Source organism: Solanum lycopersicum, chromosome 1 (genome assembly GCF_036512215.1).
Source record: "Solanum lycopersicum chromosome 1, SLM_r2.1".
Classification (NCBI taxonomy): Eukaryota; Viridiplantae; Streptophyta; class Magnoliopsida; order Solanales; family Solanaceae; genus Solanum; species Solanum lycopersicum.
In genome coordinates this window covers 79,603,937-79,621,363 of record NC_090800.1, presented here as the reverse complement: position 1 = coordinate 79,621,363, position 17,427 = coordinate 79,603,937, and the positions used below count along the sequence as shown (strand labels likewise).

The 17,427-nt window shown below is 36.4% G+C and overlaps 1 protein-coding gene across 3 annotated transcripts in view; it reads right to left on the bottom strand.

Moving 5' to 3' along the window:
* LOC101256217 (glycine--tRNA ligase, chloroplastic/mitochondrial 2) overlaps nt 1–17,427 on the bottom strand; it is a 33,537-nt gene that overhangs the window by 1,577 nt on the left and 14,533 nt on the right. For all 3 annotated transcript variants that reach the window (XM_004229694.5, XM_026031572.2, XM_010327008.4), the window contains 17 exons: nt 14,227–14,298; nt 13,658–13,740; nt 11,623–11,671; nt 8,374–8,436; nt 8,192–8,281; nt 8,029–8,115; nt 7,301–7,372; nt 7,151–7,209; nt 6,904–6,997; nt 5,918–6,136; nt 3,670–3,764; nt 2,611–2,701; nt 2,433–2,537; nt 1,632–1,670; nt 1,109–1,198; nt 702–803; nt 120–201 (listed from right to left, as the gene is read on the bottom strand). In XM_004229694.5, coding sequence (XP_004229742.1) covers nt 120–201; nt 702–803; nt 1,109–1,198; nt 1,632–1,670; nt 2,433–2,537; nt 2,611–2,701; nt 3,670–3,764; nt 5,918–6,136; nt 6,904–6,997; nt 7,151–7,209; nt 7,301–7,372; nt 8,029–8,115; nt 8,192–8,281; nt 8,374–8,436; nt 11,623–11,671; nt 13,658–13,740; nt 14,227–14,298 — 1,492 coding nt within the window. The remainder of the gene's footprint in view (nt 1–119; nt 202–701; nt 804–1,108; nt 1,199–1,631; nt 1,671–2,432; nt 2,538–2,610; nt 2,702–3,669; nt 3,765–5,917; nt 6,137–6,903; nt 6,998–7,150; nt 7,210–7,300; nt 7,373–8,028; nt 8,116–8,191; nt 8,282–8,373; nt 8,437–11,622; nt 11,672–13,657; nt 13,741–14,226; nt 14,299–17,427) is intronic.

The window sequence follows — 17,427 nt, the reverse complement described above, 5'->3', positions numbered from 1 at the left end:
CCACCAATAAACAAGAAGCAGAAGTTGAATGTATTTACAATGTAACCTCAATGTAACAGACAGCTACAATTTTTTTGAATATATTACGAAAGGTTAATCATCTAGAGGTGAGGCAATACCTGGATGTATTTTACTTTTTAGTGACAAGAAAGTGTTCCACAAAGCTTTCTCTTCATTTGTTTCAAAAGCTTGATCATCCACCTAATTCATAATGAAAATATGTTTTTGCTAGATAAGATCAATGAATGCAAATAGACAGCCAACTAAATCATTCATGTTGCAGAATTGAGCGTTTCAGAGGCGTAATAAAAAAAGAAAGGATCAATTTATGCTCAATACTCTGCCAACTATCACCAGTGGCAAGAAGAGTCATGATTCTTGACTAAAAAGGGAACCCCATTGCTACATATTGTAAGATGTCCATGGAGCTTGACAATATTAACAATTGTATTACCAATTCAGCAGAGGAGATTTGAAACAATTTTTTCCTAGTTGTCAAGGAGAAAAGCTTCTACATAACACCAAAAATGACTTTTATATCAAGAATGCGATTTTTCTACAGGTGCAACTTACACGCATAGCTATTCTATAAAAGAAAATTAATGGAACAGAATATGTTCAGAACCTGGTATAGTGGAGTATAATCACAAAGAAGATTTATGTTACAGAAGGAAATTTGCTGAGTATAGAATAAGAGGCACCTCCACATCAACATTGGCATCCTTCCCGCGAACAATTCTTGTTGGACGTGAATATGCTTCAACAACCTTAGGCAAAAGCTCCCCTTTGGACAAGGACTCCATCTGAAAATGCCGGTAAAGAGAAAATACTCACTAGTGCATTTATGAGTTCCCCTACTTTATATATTTTAAGTGGACCATAACAAATTGGACAGAGAAGAACTCTTCTCCATAGAGCATCATAAGCTGTGAGCCTCTTGGATATAGGGTATTCTAACTTTTTGTTGATAAAAATTTTAAAAGATTATTTTGAATTGCCATATGGAGTAGAAAAGTACTGCGGCTTAAGACATGAAAGAGGCAAAAATATCAGCATAGCATAATAAGAAATAATTAAGTGCACAAGCAAGGAGAAGGATGGTAGTTACTTTGTACACTGACTTAGTCGCCAAACCAGGTCGTCTTGCACGCTCGGAAAGAACAGACCTAACGACTTCTGGGCTTATACCTTTGTCCATCTGTAATTAAAATGCAGCAGACATGTATCAATTTATATGTCATCATTTGTCTTAAAAGTCGTCTTTTCTTTCCTTTTGGAGGAGGGAGTTATAGAATGGCCTAAAGACTGTCAATAAGCAAAAGACCATACTCCTCTTTACAAGGATAATTCATAAAAAATAAAAATAAAAATTATTGAAGAGATCAAAATTTATCAAACGATCTTCATATGCTGAAAAAAAAAACCTAGAAATAGTTCATGCACTAAGATGATAATATATGGAGCCTAGAGGAGGCAAAGTCAATCCAATTTCTCCTTCTCAAAAAATAATCCAATTTCTGTGAAACCAAGGACATATTTAAAAGATTACTAACTGTGGAAAGAAGAAAAAGAAAACCAGCAGAACAAATTAACAACAGCAGAGTATTAGTGTGCATGAAAATGGAACATACCAGAAATTGTTCTAGTCTGCGTGTTACAAATTGATGTACCTTAAATTGAAAAAAGAAAAAGAATATCATGTCATATTATGATTCCTGAAGTTGCAAGAATAAGATATAAGAGAAGACTGCATACAAAGGACGAAAGATTACCAATTTATATTCCTCCCCCCGGTCCCATATTATTTGTCAACATTATTTAAATTATCCATCCCAGAATGTCAATTTCCAAAACCAAGAAAGAATTAATTAAATAATTGCCATCTTGCCCTTAAAATTGATTGTTTTAATAAAGTAAACTTCACAATGCAGAAATATTGTAAATTTGAATAGTTCAAAAAAGTTATCGGTAACCTTATTCCTGTACACAGTTAGTCAAAAGAGGGAACTACATATGCATTAAGGGGTCGTTTGGTTACTGGTTAGAGTTATGCAAGTATTAGCTATGCAGGGTTTAGTTATGCAAGTATTAGTTATGCAGAGTTTAGTTATACAGGTATTAGTTAAGCAGGATTTAGTTATACAAGTATTAGTTATGTAGGTTTTACTTATGTAGGTATTAGTTATGTAGGTTTTACTTACGTACGTATTAGTTATGTAGAGTTCAGTTATACATGTATTAGTTATGCAGGTATTATTTAGTTATGTAGAGATCACAATACATAAATTATTAACGAGTAAATGTTGAATTTATTGTAAACTTAACAGGCAACTGCAAGGGGGCATACTTACCCTACCCAGACCAACGGAGATAGAATCAAGTCACTACTTTCGTAATCATCTAAACTAACTAGGGAAGGGCAGCAATCTTACATCATTGATTGTACTGACATCAACTTCAATGGGTTGCACTGCAGCAGCAAGTTCTAAAGCCTGTCGTAAGTCCACATTTCTGTCAATTTCAACCAAGAGTTGCACCTATGAAAAACAAAAGCAAGTGTTACTTTTACAATTGTTCAAATGAACCAGGTTGTTCAAGATTGAGACATACAAGACCGTAGGAGATCCGTCGCAGGCCAAATGGATCATTACTTGAGCTTGGCTGACAGCCAGCAGCAAATAAGCCAACAATGCTATCAAGCCTGCAGTAGAAATGCACTATCTGAGAGGCGACAAAAATTGGTAACTACAATGCCAAGAGAATAAAATTTAAGATAAGACATTCATCATAATATCGCAAGTATAAGAAGTGCATGCAGCACTGCAATATAAAGAAATTTTTGCATGCACTATCAGTGGTAGATAATCTCTAGGAACAGCCTATTAGAGGCAAGCCTTGACACGAAATCAAGCTAAGGCTAACCTGGTTTAGTAGATTACATACTACCAATTAGAAGATGATTATGAGTACAACACTTTTTGGTGCATACGCAAAGTTCTCCCTTAAGTTAATGCAAAACACTTGACATGTCTCAAATATGAATGTAAGGAGACTGGTGAGGATGTCGGTCATATTTTGTTACATAGCAACTTAGACTCGAGAGTTGAGGTTATGAAATGATATATTTACATGGTTTGGCTTCACTTGGGTAATGCCAAGATCTCTGAAGGAGTTATTCAGTTGGAAGAATGGAGTGAGGAGAAGAAGGCACAAGGTGTGGAATGTTATTACTCTAACTCTAATGTGGGTTATTTGTAAAGAGAGAAATAGGAGAGCTTTTGAAGGGATGGAGAGGAGCTTTGCTCAATTAAGGAGTAGTCTCCGACCCCTTATTTTACTTTGGTGCACCCATGTATTTCCTGTTTGTATAGAGGATTTGGTGCCTTTCGGAGAGGACCATATTTTGTACGTCTCTCTTTTTTGGTATACTCATGTATACGGCAATTTGGCCTTGTTATTATCAATGAAAACATTACTTGATCAACAAAAAAACGAATCATTCAATGCTGATCTGTCTCGAAAATATTTGCAATACAAAAGATGTTCATATTTTGTTTAGACCACTTGAAGCAGTTCATCTGACACAGAGTGTCATGAACCGTACATTTCCATAATCCTAATGATCATCTGAAAAGACCTAAACTGAAAGATAGCCAGCACTAGTCATACCTATCAGTAATAGCCAAAACAGACCCAACTTCGGTCTTTGGGAGCATATCTCCAGAAAATCGTGGAAGTAAGATCTCAAACAAAGCCTCTGCAATCTGTAAAGCACATTACAGGAAAATTTAATGTAGTCAGATAACATGAAAAGAACATCAATACATTGAAATAAATCACAGAAGTGCGAAACTAAAATTTATTTTTAATCAAATATGAGAATTTGCGTACAAAGTTAAATAGCTAGCAGTTATTTGAAATAGTGAACCTTAGTTTCAAATTAAATAGCAGGCAATTCTTTGAAACAGTAAACCTTCGCTTCGGCCTTGGGCCAGGTGTATGATTGGAGACGTAATTACATAATATTGGTACTCCAAAGTAATTGAGTGATACATTCAAAAAAATACTCAACAATATTCAGCATCAAGCTTGTATTTGACAAAGTACATCACAACTTTCTCTGTAAACAACCGAAATTGCACGTCTTTACCTCATGAAGCTAGCGACAGGAGTGCATAAATCCATGTGAATGCAAACATATAAGCCAACAGAAGAAGACACATTTATGTGTTAAGGAGGAACGAAGACATCCTGATTTCTGGTTCATTCTTTATGATATTCAGAGCATAACCTGAAAAGTTAAAACTCTAGATTTTGTGCATTCGACAGAAAGTTAGAGGAGGAACGAAGACATCCTGATTTCAGATTCCTTCCTTTATTGTCTTCAAAGCATAAAGCTTGAAAATTTAGAATTCCAAGATTTGGTGCATTATTCAGAAAGTTAGAGGAATCTATCGAAAGGCATATTCAACTTCACAAAATATCAAGGACAATAACTCAATTCTGGACCTATTAGCTACTCCAAGATTGCATCCATAGAAGGTTATGGAGGTCGCAGATTAGGGTAGAAGGTTAGTACGTAGTTGAGCAAAATCTCATTTCTTAGCTGGATAGGCTTGGTGGTATGGTTGGTGCATAGTACCTGTTTCCCTGTCTATACTAGTGGTAGTAGCATTTTTCTCGTAGTTGCATGTCATACAAATTTTGATACTCCTCGTTATTTTTACTTTTTGAAAAGGGTATTTTGTTTCATATTCAATTAAAAGACTAAAACCTACAAATCAGGTGTTGAGGATTACTGTTACATACACAGAAGGATCATGGGAGTGCTTTGTCTATCTAGTACTTTCCAAACTATCTATAAACTCTACCATATCCCCCCCCCCCCGGATCCTGTTTACTCAAAAAACAAGGAAGGTTGAGGCAGTTCATTCTAATTTTCTGGACAGGATTGATCTTGTTGTCAAAATGTCTAAGGTTCCTCTCCTTCCATACAATGCACCATATGCAAGCTGGGATACTCTGCCACCAATCTTCCTCTACATTTCTTCTACCAAAACTCCTCGTTAATACTGTGCTTCAGTTATACATTAGTTGGTTATTGTTATTGCTCCTCTTTTGAATTATGTTATGTTTTCCTTATTATTTTCTCTGTCCTCTTTACTTCTGTATTTCTCTTTTAGCTGCTTTGACGTTCGTTACCCGAGCCAAGGGTGTTTCGGAAACAACCTCTCTACCTCCTTGAGATGGGGGTAAGGGTCTGCATACGCTCCACCCTCCCTAGACCCTGCTTATGGTACTACACTGGGTTTCTTGTTGTTGTAAGTTCTTTCATCAACTATATGCTGTAAGGCTATAGGCCTCTTTCAGAATTTCACTCGATTTATCTTCAGCAAAAGTGGAGCGCACACCATGCCCCTAGTTTAATTTCTCTAGCCGGCAAACACCTGGTCCTCTTTTCTGTACTCTTCTTTCAATTTAAAAGAAATTCTTGTTGTATTCTAAACAAAAGGATAGAACAAAGAATTCTCTTAACATTCTAACATATTTGCTACGAAATTTCCCATCTCTTTGAAATAAAACTCTTCTGATGTTTGATAATTCCCTGCTAGAACACGAATTAAATATTGATTCCTTCGGAATTCAATATTATTGAAGACGCCTCTTTGCAGTAGTACTAGTAAAGCAATTAAATCACAGATCAGATATACGGGGATGAATTTATTTATTTATTTAAGATAAAGGCAACTGTAAAGGTGATGACTATAAGGGGATGAATATTTAGAATAAACACAATATACATATGAACAGTTGCAAATACATTTAGAAGATGATCAAAACAAAAAACTAGGATCAAGTGACAACTGAATACTCAACTAGTCACAAAAGTATCCATAAAAAATTTGATTCTCATTACCTCCGTTGAATAGCCATCTCTAAGTGCATAGTGGCGTGCCATTGTCCCTGAAAGAGAAGTGAACTCTGTAACAACTGCAGTTGCAAGATCCGCCATGGCTAATGAGGCTGCATCTTGGATGACTTCGAGTTTGTCTTCACTTATTCCAAGAGACAATCCAACTTCACTAGCCAAATTCTGAACTCGTGTCATCTTATCTAACATAGTCCCAAGCTTCTCCTGTACAGAGGCGTTATCGTTTAGCGAAAACTACTACAGATCAGCAGAAATTATGGGCTAAGAACTAACAAATTTGCAAGAATTAGAGAAATTATTATTGTTGTTGAAGAGTGTCACATTGGGCTCTTATGGGAGAGAAGGTCTCTTTGTATGGTTTAGGCTATCCACACCTCTTGAAATAGCTTTTGAGGTTAAGTTAGGTCAAAGGTCCATTTCTTTACATGGTGTTCAGAGCAGGGCCAATTCTTGGTTTTCCGAAGTAGGGCTCCCAAAAAATTTTGTCCACGCTCTGATTTATGTCAGTCGTAGGCGTGCCAGGGAGTGTTGAAGAGCCCTACATCGCCCAATTATGGAGTGGATGGTCTCTTTATATGGCTTAGGCAATCCCTCACCTCTAGAGCTATCTTTTGAGGTTGAGTTAGGCTCAAGGTCCATTTATAGAAATTTTGATTGACGCACTAGTCAAATATACCTTATGAGATAACAATTTCATAATTGATATATTTTAAATAAAAGTAAAATTTCACTGATTGCACAAAGCTTGTATGTACATCAAAAAGACTAATTTTAGATTAGATAACAATCAATTCAGTAAAGACTTACAAACAGAATAAGGATTTCAATACTTCAACTTGAAATTAAATTTAGCTATAGATAACAATTCCCCAATTAGAGACGCCAACGAGAACTAAAGTATTATAGAAATTTGAAGTGTCAAAGCATAACAGGAAAAAAGAGGGCAATCAAGATGGAATTCTAAGACTTACATGGAAAAGAATCCCTTTCAGTTGCGTACGAAATTCAGAAAATTTTCTATTTGTGTCCATTGCATAGAAAAATTTTGCATCTTCAAATCGAGCTCTGCAATGTGTATGCAGTTCACATCTTTAAGGATATACCAGTTATCATAAAGTAAGCTGATAAGGAATCAAGTAAAATATAAAAAGTGCAAGTAGCACCTAGATCCAAAACTTTAGAAATATGAAGGAAAGAGACTAACTAAAGGAAAGTAACCTTAGCACAGCTTCATTTCCTTTTCTAACTACCTTGTTATCAATTGATCCATTTGCAACCTGAAAAGTTAAATCCATATCAAGTTACCATTACAAGCTAACATCTCACTTTAAGCTAAGCAGGTAAGAGTTTGCCACAGAAACAACTCACTGTGACAAAGTATGGCAACAGTAACCCATTCTCATCAGTCATGGCGAAGTATTTCTGATGCTTCTGCATCACCTGCATAACGCAAAAGAAAAATTTACCAACTCTAACATAATAAAGAGCTTCCCTGCACATAGAGGGAGCTTTTAGTGCACTGGGCTGCCTCCTTTCTTTTAACATAATGAGGGCTTCAGAAATACATATAAATGACATGTAACACAAGGAAAATGACAAAGAGGACATTATGCTTAACCAGCACCCTTCAACGACCCAGCAATCAAGGCCATGCTTGACAGTCACTGATGATAACCAATATGAATGGATCCATGATAGTCCATTTATATTCCTCCACGTATTGCAATGGTAAGAAGTTTTATAGGAATTATGAAATTGGTTTTCAGATAACCAAAAGAAAGAGAAATAGTAGGATATTATTTTGGCCAAGAAAAGGAAGTAGACACAAATAGTGTCTAGCCCCTTAAAGAAAAAGTTTGTATAGCATTTAAGCCTACAGTACCAGAAGGATAACGTTACTCCCAGAAACTGTAAACATCTAAATTTCTGATTGAGAGAGAGAGAGAGATGGGTTAAAAAGACATAGTAAACAAGTAGAATATCCATGCTTATTTCCTTCACCCAAAGACAGTAGCATCTTTTGCTCAACCTTATAATATCACAAATGAATACAGAAGAAAAAAACAATTGAAGTTCCAAATAATAATAGAGTTTACCATTATAAGTAGCTCCTTTGGAAGCTCTAAGAAGGACTCATTGAATTTGCCAAGTACAGGGAGTGGTGCCTCAACAAGATTCACAACCTAAACATAGAGGAAAATGCTTAAATACTGTTCAGTCTGACAATTGGCTAAAAAAGTGTGGAACATCAAGCATTACCTCATCAAGCAAATCACTCTTCATTACAATATGTCCATGTACACTTTTTGCTAAATCATTTGATTTCTCTGTAATTGTTTTCTTGCGATGCTGATATTTTATGATGGTTAAACGTCAAAAAGATCATCAACAAGTATAGTAATAGTAAGTACAAATGGAAGTTTATGCAGAACTTGCATTACCTCGACATCAGCAAGAATCCCAGCATCCTGCATTACATTTGCATAGGCTTCTGCATCCAATATCTGCAGTATTTTGTAGAAAGAATTTATCAGAGATTTTGTTTCCAAGGATAGAGGAAGTATAGCAATTCTCCTTTAAAGTGAAGCAATGAATCACAATAAAATATTTAAAATAGAAAAAAAGAAAAGGGAACTTGAATTGAATCAAATACTAACAACGTATATAGGACTATTGGACCACGTAAGATACGATTATCATCATTTATCCTCTACACTGGTAAATATTTCTTCCTAATATGGTAAAAAAAATTATTTACAGTTGGGAGAAAACTCATTGTTAAGAACATTAAGTTTGCGACTGACTCAACCTCAAATCCTAGCTCATGAGGTGGGATTGTGCAAGATTATCTAAGGATATGATAGCACATTCTCAACCAATGTGAGATACTTAATAACTGCCCTCCCCCACACGCTCAAGACCGGGCCTCTGGTAACAATAACAACAACATACACTGTGAAATTCCACAAGTGGGGCCTGGAGAGGGTAGAGTGTACGCAAACCTTATCACTACCCCGTCAAGGTAGAAAGGTTGTTTCCGAAAGACCCTCGGCTCAAGAGCAGCAAATTCAAGTACAAAGAGAAAAAAACAGTGCAGAAAACATAGCATCTGGTGCATAGAGAATATAAAAAGGGAGCAAATATTAGGTAACCAAGGAATAGGGATGGAGATGGGAATAGGGATGGGGTTGGCTCTAATACCATGTGAAAGAATTGAAATACTCAACTCAAGAGCTTAAGGCAACGAATGATAAAAGTATGATGGACTTTTCGAACATAGAGAAGAGTAGGTCCAACAAGCTAAGAAGTAACTTGAAAGGGGGGAAAGCTTACAGATAAACGATTAATGGCATTGCCTAAGTTAATAAACTTGTGTATGTCTGGTTACTTTAAACTTAACTTCAAAAATACGTGACTTACAAAATCTGCGTCCAAAGTAACAAATTGTGCCTGAAGTTTGGCGCGAAATTCAAACGTTATTGTCTGAATTTTAGACATCTGCCACTAAAGTTTGACTTGTCATGCCATACTCCAGATATACGCAACTGAACTTTGAACTATCAATGTCTAAAATTTCAGACATGTTTGTCTCAAATTGAGAGTGGTTTTTGTGCTCCATGCTATCCAGCTCTAATTGTGAGACCAAAACAATATATCACCTTTAGATACACTCTAGTTAATCAGAGTTAACAATGCGAGAAAAAGTGGTCAGTTTGAACAATCTTTTTGTCAATAGTTTATTGGAAAATAGTACATATTGATGTATTGAAGATTATGATCTCAAAGAAACTTTCATGTTTTTCCTATTATAATTATGAGCTTCTTGATTAATTCGGATCATGAACTTTGGGCATTTTAGAGAATTCACATGATCAAAATTAGTTTTGAGGAGGAGAAGAAGCAGGGGGCAGGGCAGTTATGCTTTTCTTGAAGTTAGCCAACACTATGTACCAGTTAAATAATTTGGGAAAACCTAAGTTGCTTGAACTCGGGTGCGGGTTTCTGACGCAGATTCGAAAATAAAGTCAGATTCGGAAAAATTTAAATTTCAAGATTTGGGGGACAGATCTAGGTATGGATAAGGGTGCAGGGATTTGGCTGAGCAATCCAAAATTATAAAATAGAGATATAATGATATTCTAAATTTCGAAAGACCCCAACTTCTTCTTTCACACTCTCTGGTTCTTCCCCTCAAAAAAACAAAAGAAAGTCATTCAAGGCCTTCCACCAACTCTCCTTACAGACTGCTGCCACCGTCTACCAAAAGTCAGAACACAAGTTCACAGCCGCTTGAATCCTTAATTTCTCTCTGTTTTGCTTGAAACATGAGACAACGAATATTGACCAACAGGAAAAGCTAAAAAAAGAGACAAAGGGACTATAATATTTAAGGTATGCCATTTCTCATGCTTAAATCTATTTTATCTTTTATCAAAATCTTCCTTAAAATTTGTCCATGTACTCTGGTCAAAGTATCCAATGTGGGTTGACTGAATCCCACACGTATCCCGCACCCTCACCGTCTCATGTCGACTCAGGTGCAGCAACAAAAATGAAGAGTCCGAGAACTTAGGGAAAAACTAGATATAGCTTAAATAGCAAAGTGAAAACTAGCTAACCATTCTTATACTTGAAAGAGTAAGTTTGATGGGCTACATTTTTTTTTTTTTTTTTGTGTGTGTGTGTGTGAGAGAGAGAGAGAGAGGAAAGAAAGAGAGAGAGAGAGAGAGATGAGAGAATCCCAGAACAGCCGATAGATTGAGTTGAGAGAGTATCCTAAAGCAATGCAGTAGATAACAGAGAAGATGATTGTTCAATGGGCTTACCAAAGTCCAGCTTGATGCCATGTTAAGAAAATGAATATTAAGTATAACCTCAAAAGCTAGCCAGTACTTCGAGATTAACCAAGACACAAAAGGAGAGAAAACCCTACTCTCTTGACAAATGTGAGACATGAAACGCTCGTGAATACAAGAGATATACCAAAAAGTACAAAATCAACAAAATATGATTCTCTGCTTAATACACCCGATTTTCTCTACTCACTAAAATCTCATGTGTGCAGCCAAAAATTAGGAAAGATAGTTTACTTATCAACGGTATAAAAAACATATTTTATCCCTTGAAAAGCTCTCATATTCTTTTCCTCTTTAGGACCCACATAAGTACAAGTGGAGCCACACTCATGTCCTTCATTTTCTCCACCATTCTCTGAAGACCCAGCCAAATAGTGCCCTACTCTACGATGCCTGGAACCATTTCAGAATCTCCCACCACATCAGAGTTGCTACCTACATAGAGAGAGGAGGCCATTCATGTAGCTTATGCCTGGTGTTGTGCCTTAAGTGTACAGTCCACACTACTGTCCCCATGCCACTTGACCCAGATAACTTCGATGTATACTGCTTCTCATAGAATATTCCAACCAGACTTAAAAATTCTACGACCTCCAAATACTGATTGGACTAGTACACAAATTAATAGACGTTGGGGAAGTACTACTGGAATAGTATTGTCAGAATAGTACTCCTTGAGTATTACCCCTGAGAAATATTGCCTAAAAAAATTGTTTTTGCACTATCCTAAGATTGATCAAGCATGATCTCCTGAGACAATCGTTCTAATATTTGAGCATGATGACAAGAGTGGAAGAGCTTCCAAAAGGTAAATTTACAATTTTTGTAACAGACCTTAACTGTAGCTGATGGAGTATTGCGTAGACCATGAGATACATTTCCACTGTAGCAAAATCAAAGAAATACAGTAGTAAGAGACGAACGAGAAACTTTTAAACCAGTAAAAAGGAAAAACAAACACTAATCACATAAGAGCAGTAACACTATTGATATATGCACAAAAAATATATGCACTCCAACTCTCCAAGTACTCATCCAAAGACATGTGCTCCCAGTGCGTATTTAGAATTGCACAGGGCTGTAGAACAAATTCAAGATATTGACTTCCATTAATGAACAAATTCGGTGAGCTCAAACCGGGTGCATTCTGAAAGAAGGTTATTTAGAAAATGAAGATCAAAGCTGGAACTCTTGCAAATTTCAAAAGAGAAAAAGTTGCAAGTGTAACATTTCAATAAAAAAAAACTTACAACTGTTGCAGCCGGATGAGAATGTAAACATGGAAAGACTGGATTGTCAATCTATATAGGGGATACTATTAGAGGTTTTCCTTTCTTTTGCATAGTCAAGAAACTATTTAATCAGAGTTTTGAAGAAACAAATCAAACAAATTCCATCTCTCAAAAGCTCCTCTTTTACGTGACATGGTATCGAAGCTTCAAGAATCACATTTATTTCCAAGCCCTAAAAAACCATTGATAAACATGAAGGAGCCCGTGTATCAGAGGCAGAAAGCTGATGCAGGTGGAAAAAAAAGGGAAGTAGATAAGGCTTAATCCTTTTAATAGTGAGACCTTTTCATGAAGTGGTGCTAGAGAATAAAGGATCAAAACAGCTCACCACTTACAGCTTATAAGTTGCTAAAAGTTCCAAGACCATAGCAAGCTTGTTTTTATTAAGTAGATACAAAACATCAAAACTGGGAAGTTTCAAAGAAAGAAAAACAAAGACAAGCAAGTGTATGACAGTCAACTTCAAGAAAAACTGTCCTGCAAGTTAAGTGCCCCAAAAAAGTAGGACATTGAAGAAAGCTGAGATCAATCATTACTTTCTTCTACTAAACATTCATTTTCCATTCAAATAAACACATCTAACAGAGATTTTTTCCTTCTACCTCGACAGTTACTGAATTCCTTGAACACAAATTATCATGACTAAGTTGGAAGCCTTCAGAAAGACCTTATGAGATCACTTAATGAAGAAGAAGACAGCCTGGCTGGAGCTTCAGAGTTTGCTAAAAATGGACAAAATCGATCAGGTTTATCTTTTTGGTCATAGCTCAATGTCTATATCCTTATCTGCCGTTTTCTCTTATTCAATAAACTAGTGACTGAACATGTGCATTGCACGTGCATTACTATGCTAATCAATAGAAAGAACATTTTAAACTGGCACAATTAATATTTTAATGTGTGCGATGATGTACAAAATTTGAAGAGAAAAATACATGCTCAAACTAATGAAAGGTGACTGTATCTGACTGGTATTTATCGTCAAAGCAAAGCAGATATGTACAAAAAATTGCTTTTGTATGAATGTAAAAGACTAAATATCCCCATTTTTCAAGTCAATAAAAGTTGATTTTTGGGGAGAAAAAGGTGTTTCTTAGTTAGTATTTTTTTCTACTTCAGTCAATTCGAGTATAGTAGCCTTTACTCTTGCACTTCTTTCAAACCGCGTTAAGAAAAAAAAAAAATTTTCTTGAGCAGAGGATCTATCGGAAAGAGTCGCTCTACTCCACAAAGGTAGAGGTAAGGTCTGCGTACACCCCCACCCTTCCCAGACCCCACTTAGGAATATACTGGGTATGTTGTTGTTTCTTGACAATTGACATAAAACAGAAAATTAACTTTATCACCCACCCCCACCCACCGCGTCTCTCTCCCCCTTTTTGTGATGGATGGGTGCAACAAATGGAGATAAATCATTGCATATATAGTTTTTTTTTCGTTTGAAAGAAAAGAAAACTAAGAGTTGAAAAAGTACAGAAACCTCAACCCTCCAGTTAGGCGCATGCGCAGAGTAAAAAAGATAGTAAAGAAATTACTTTTGAACAAAAAAACAAGAGCAGGAAGTAGCTAAAACTTGCCTTACAACTCCAGCATACATGAAGGGAAGAACTACACCTCCATGAAGGGCCAAAATCCAACGAATGGGTCTGCTGAATGCAACCTGCATGGATCTCTCAATGCACGTTATATTCATATAGAATTTGTGCATTTTCAAGCAGTTATAGAATTTAAAAGTACTAAGAGCAGTGAATAATGAATTGAAGAAATAAAGATGAAGAAGTTTGAACAAAATGCCAATCAAAGCAAAAATAGCACCAGACAATGAAATAATTTGCTTCTGGGAACATAAGCCAAAATCACTACTTTGTTGTAGTACTAAAAAGGATAAGAAAGAAAAGTTGAAAAGGACACCATAAAATATATAACTCAGTCAAGGTTGATTTACTTTACTTTAATATAGTAAGCTCGATAGCAAGGTAAAATAGGAAACAAATTATTCCAGCTATAGATAAATGCTTGTCACATAATTTCAAGGATAAAGAAAAAGGCAATAGACACTTAAACTATAATAAACAAACTAAAAAAGATTAATATGGACACAATTCACACATATTGCAAAGAAAAGGGTCAAAGTCATGGCACATACATCAGAGTTCCAACGCATTGACTTGGGGAATGATATGCTGGCAATTATATCAGGTAACTCTTCAGACAAAACCTGTTGATAGTGATTCAAACAATGAGATCTAGGAAAACAAAAGAATTAACAAGAAAACATATATTATTCATTTGTATAGAGCAACAGAAGAACTACGTGTAGCACCTTTTAAGAGATTGTGCAGGTTGTACGTACTAATAGTGAGGAAGGCATAACTAAACTGCAAAATTTAACTTGAACAAGTACAAAAAAGGCTAAATATTTTGGTGTCAGCTAAAGATAAAATTAAAACTAAAATTCAGACCCACGGACATTTATTTAGGTCCTTGGACCAAAGTCAGTCCAAGTCGAACAAATAGCTCTTCGTAGAGATTCACTACCAAACTCTCCATCCAATTACAGTGACCTTTTCTATTATCTTTCTTCATAGAAGCTGTCCAGCAACTTCACATGGCCAGCTAACTGCCACATAAAATCACCGAAATGTGTTGCTAACTGACCAATAAAAAAAACACCACATGCCAATATTAAGACAGGGATTCTTCATAGAAGCCGTCCAGCAACTTGACATGGACAGCTAACTGCCACATAAGTCACCAACAATATGCTTGTAACTAAGTCATGTCTAATAGTCTACACATCCAAAAGAAACGTGAGGCCCATATTACGAAAGAGATCCTCTGCCTAACTCAATTTCAAAAATTAGTTTAAGTATTGAGGTTTATCAAAATCTATAGAAGAAGACCACAATCCATACACTTAAAACAATGTGGGATTCCATATCCCTTGTCCCTTCTGCCACACTAGCAGGGCTGAACATCTTAAGTGTGGAGTAACATAATATGGCTGACCAGGTATAAGATAACTCAACATCAAGAATATGACTTTGATACCATATTGACGGATGTGTCTAACTCTTGGAGTTAAGAGCTATTGCCCTAGATTCACGTTGCATGGAACGAATCAGGCCCAAGGCCGTTAACATGGCATAACAGTAAAGTCTTCATTCAAGTCTACACTGCCATCCATTATCAAAAAAAATTCTCACGTGCTTGACTAGATTATGTAGTTGCGCCCGAACATGATGGAGTGTATTATAAAACTAAATAAATAAATGAATGCCATCTGACAACATAGAATTCTGAGTGACATGAACAAATTCAACGGCCAAAATGATGATTAGATGATAACATCGAATACACATAACACAATAGGCAAGGCAATTCAGAGTCAAATAGACATCATATATCAGTAACAGTATAGTGACAGCTGACTAGGAGCTCATCCTAGAAATCCATTAGCATTGTGATCACCAAGACAAAGGTAATTCCAGAAAACCTGTAAGGAAACATAGTCTGCAAGTCTCAGCGTCAGCACTCCACTAGCTTTACCTTTTCAATCGCTCTTCTTCACTCTGGTTTTTAACTAAAAGAATATTATAAAAGTGCATGGCACTCGTACTATCTCTATGAGACCCTCCACAAGCTGCTCTGGAGATAAAGCTTCAAGAAATAAGTAATTTGACCCACAACCATGGTCCTTTTATCATTCCGACCATCTACGTCTTTTTTGTTTATAAAATTATAATTTATTTCTTTCTTGATATAAGAGGTCAAATTGAGCATAAAATTTACACCAAATATATGTTCCTCCAATCTGTACAGAAGTACTTTTAAACCTTCAGCACTTCAGTTTCTTCTTCCCAAAGAGTCCACAACTTGCTTCTCCTTGTCCTTCAGAATGCCCAGCTTAGAAGATGTTTTGACAGTGTCTGGCATCACCGGTTTAGTTTTAAACAAGCACCAGACTACTCCACAGCTTATATGTCACCAGACAGTAAACTAATCTGGCCCAGTCACTTACACATGACACACCAACTGATGTGAACTACAGATTTAAACTGTAAGACTGCGTTGCAGTACTGCCAAATCTTTCTAGTTAATCTGGAAGACTGGCACCCCAGGTTGGGGAGTGCGAAAACCATGCCCTTTCTTCTTCAAGATAAAAGATGCTAAAGTAACCTGTGAAGAGGATGTTGCTTTATCCCTCTTATATCCATATATCCTGATTCATGATTGAGATGTTCTACCTGTACATTAGCTATAGGAGGTGCGGAAACTTTTCCATTCGAGACCCACTAATTACTTCTAATCATGTAGCAATGCTTGTTATCTATTTAACATAAAATGCTGAAAACTGTAGCGAAAGCATTTGCCTTGGAAGTTGATTTTGGCTATGTTGACTACTTTGAAGCTATGTTGTTGCAAAACTTTCATATCTTTATAATAAAACTTCAAAACCCTCCCCTATATGGCATATGGATCTAATCAGTCCTCCAAATGCGATTCTTACCTCTCATATTTTTTTACTATGTCACTTCTTTATAGCGCTTAATCCAATTATTGAACTTCAACCATTTTCCCCACCGAACAGAGACTACTAATTCTCATCTCCAAGCCAACATCTTCTTGGGAGACATGATACATCCAATATATCAGCCAGTACTTAGGTACCTCCTCATTGGTGCAGACATGATCTCCGTCCAATCTATCAACCGGTACTTACTCACCTACTCACTGGTGCAGCTCAGAGAAATCACTTTCAGCTTTCAAATATCTCCCACGCCTGCAGATATGGGAACCAGCGACATGTATGTACATGGAAATACTAGATAGAGTACTTTCTAGCAGAATCTATATTCCTTAAATACAAATATCTCTTGCACCCAAGAGTGTGGACTAGTGGTCAATAAGTGGAGAACAGGTTCACCAGAGACAAGAACTACGGTGATTTCTTCCAATCTAACCTAACCTTAGTGGACAGAGTTACCGTAACTCTGGTACTTAATGTTAGTGGGAGGTGGCAGGCATCCATGGAATTAATCGAGGTGCGCAAAAGCTGGCCCGGACACCACAGTTATCAACAAAATATATATATATCTTCTCCCATCCTACAGATCTTTACTCGGCTTCCTCCGATCACAAAATCCCTGCTACACATTTCTTATAGGTGGATCTGGTGGTATGCCCAGGTACATTGTTAAGACTGATCCAACCTTACAACTAGTACACATGCAAAAACTTTTCAATGTTCTATAACTCTCCTCTAGAATAACTGCACATTTCTTTATATGGATTTTAGACCTGAAACTGCCTGTAATTATATCACTATGTGCTTGCATGTAGTAGT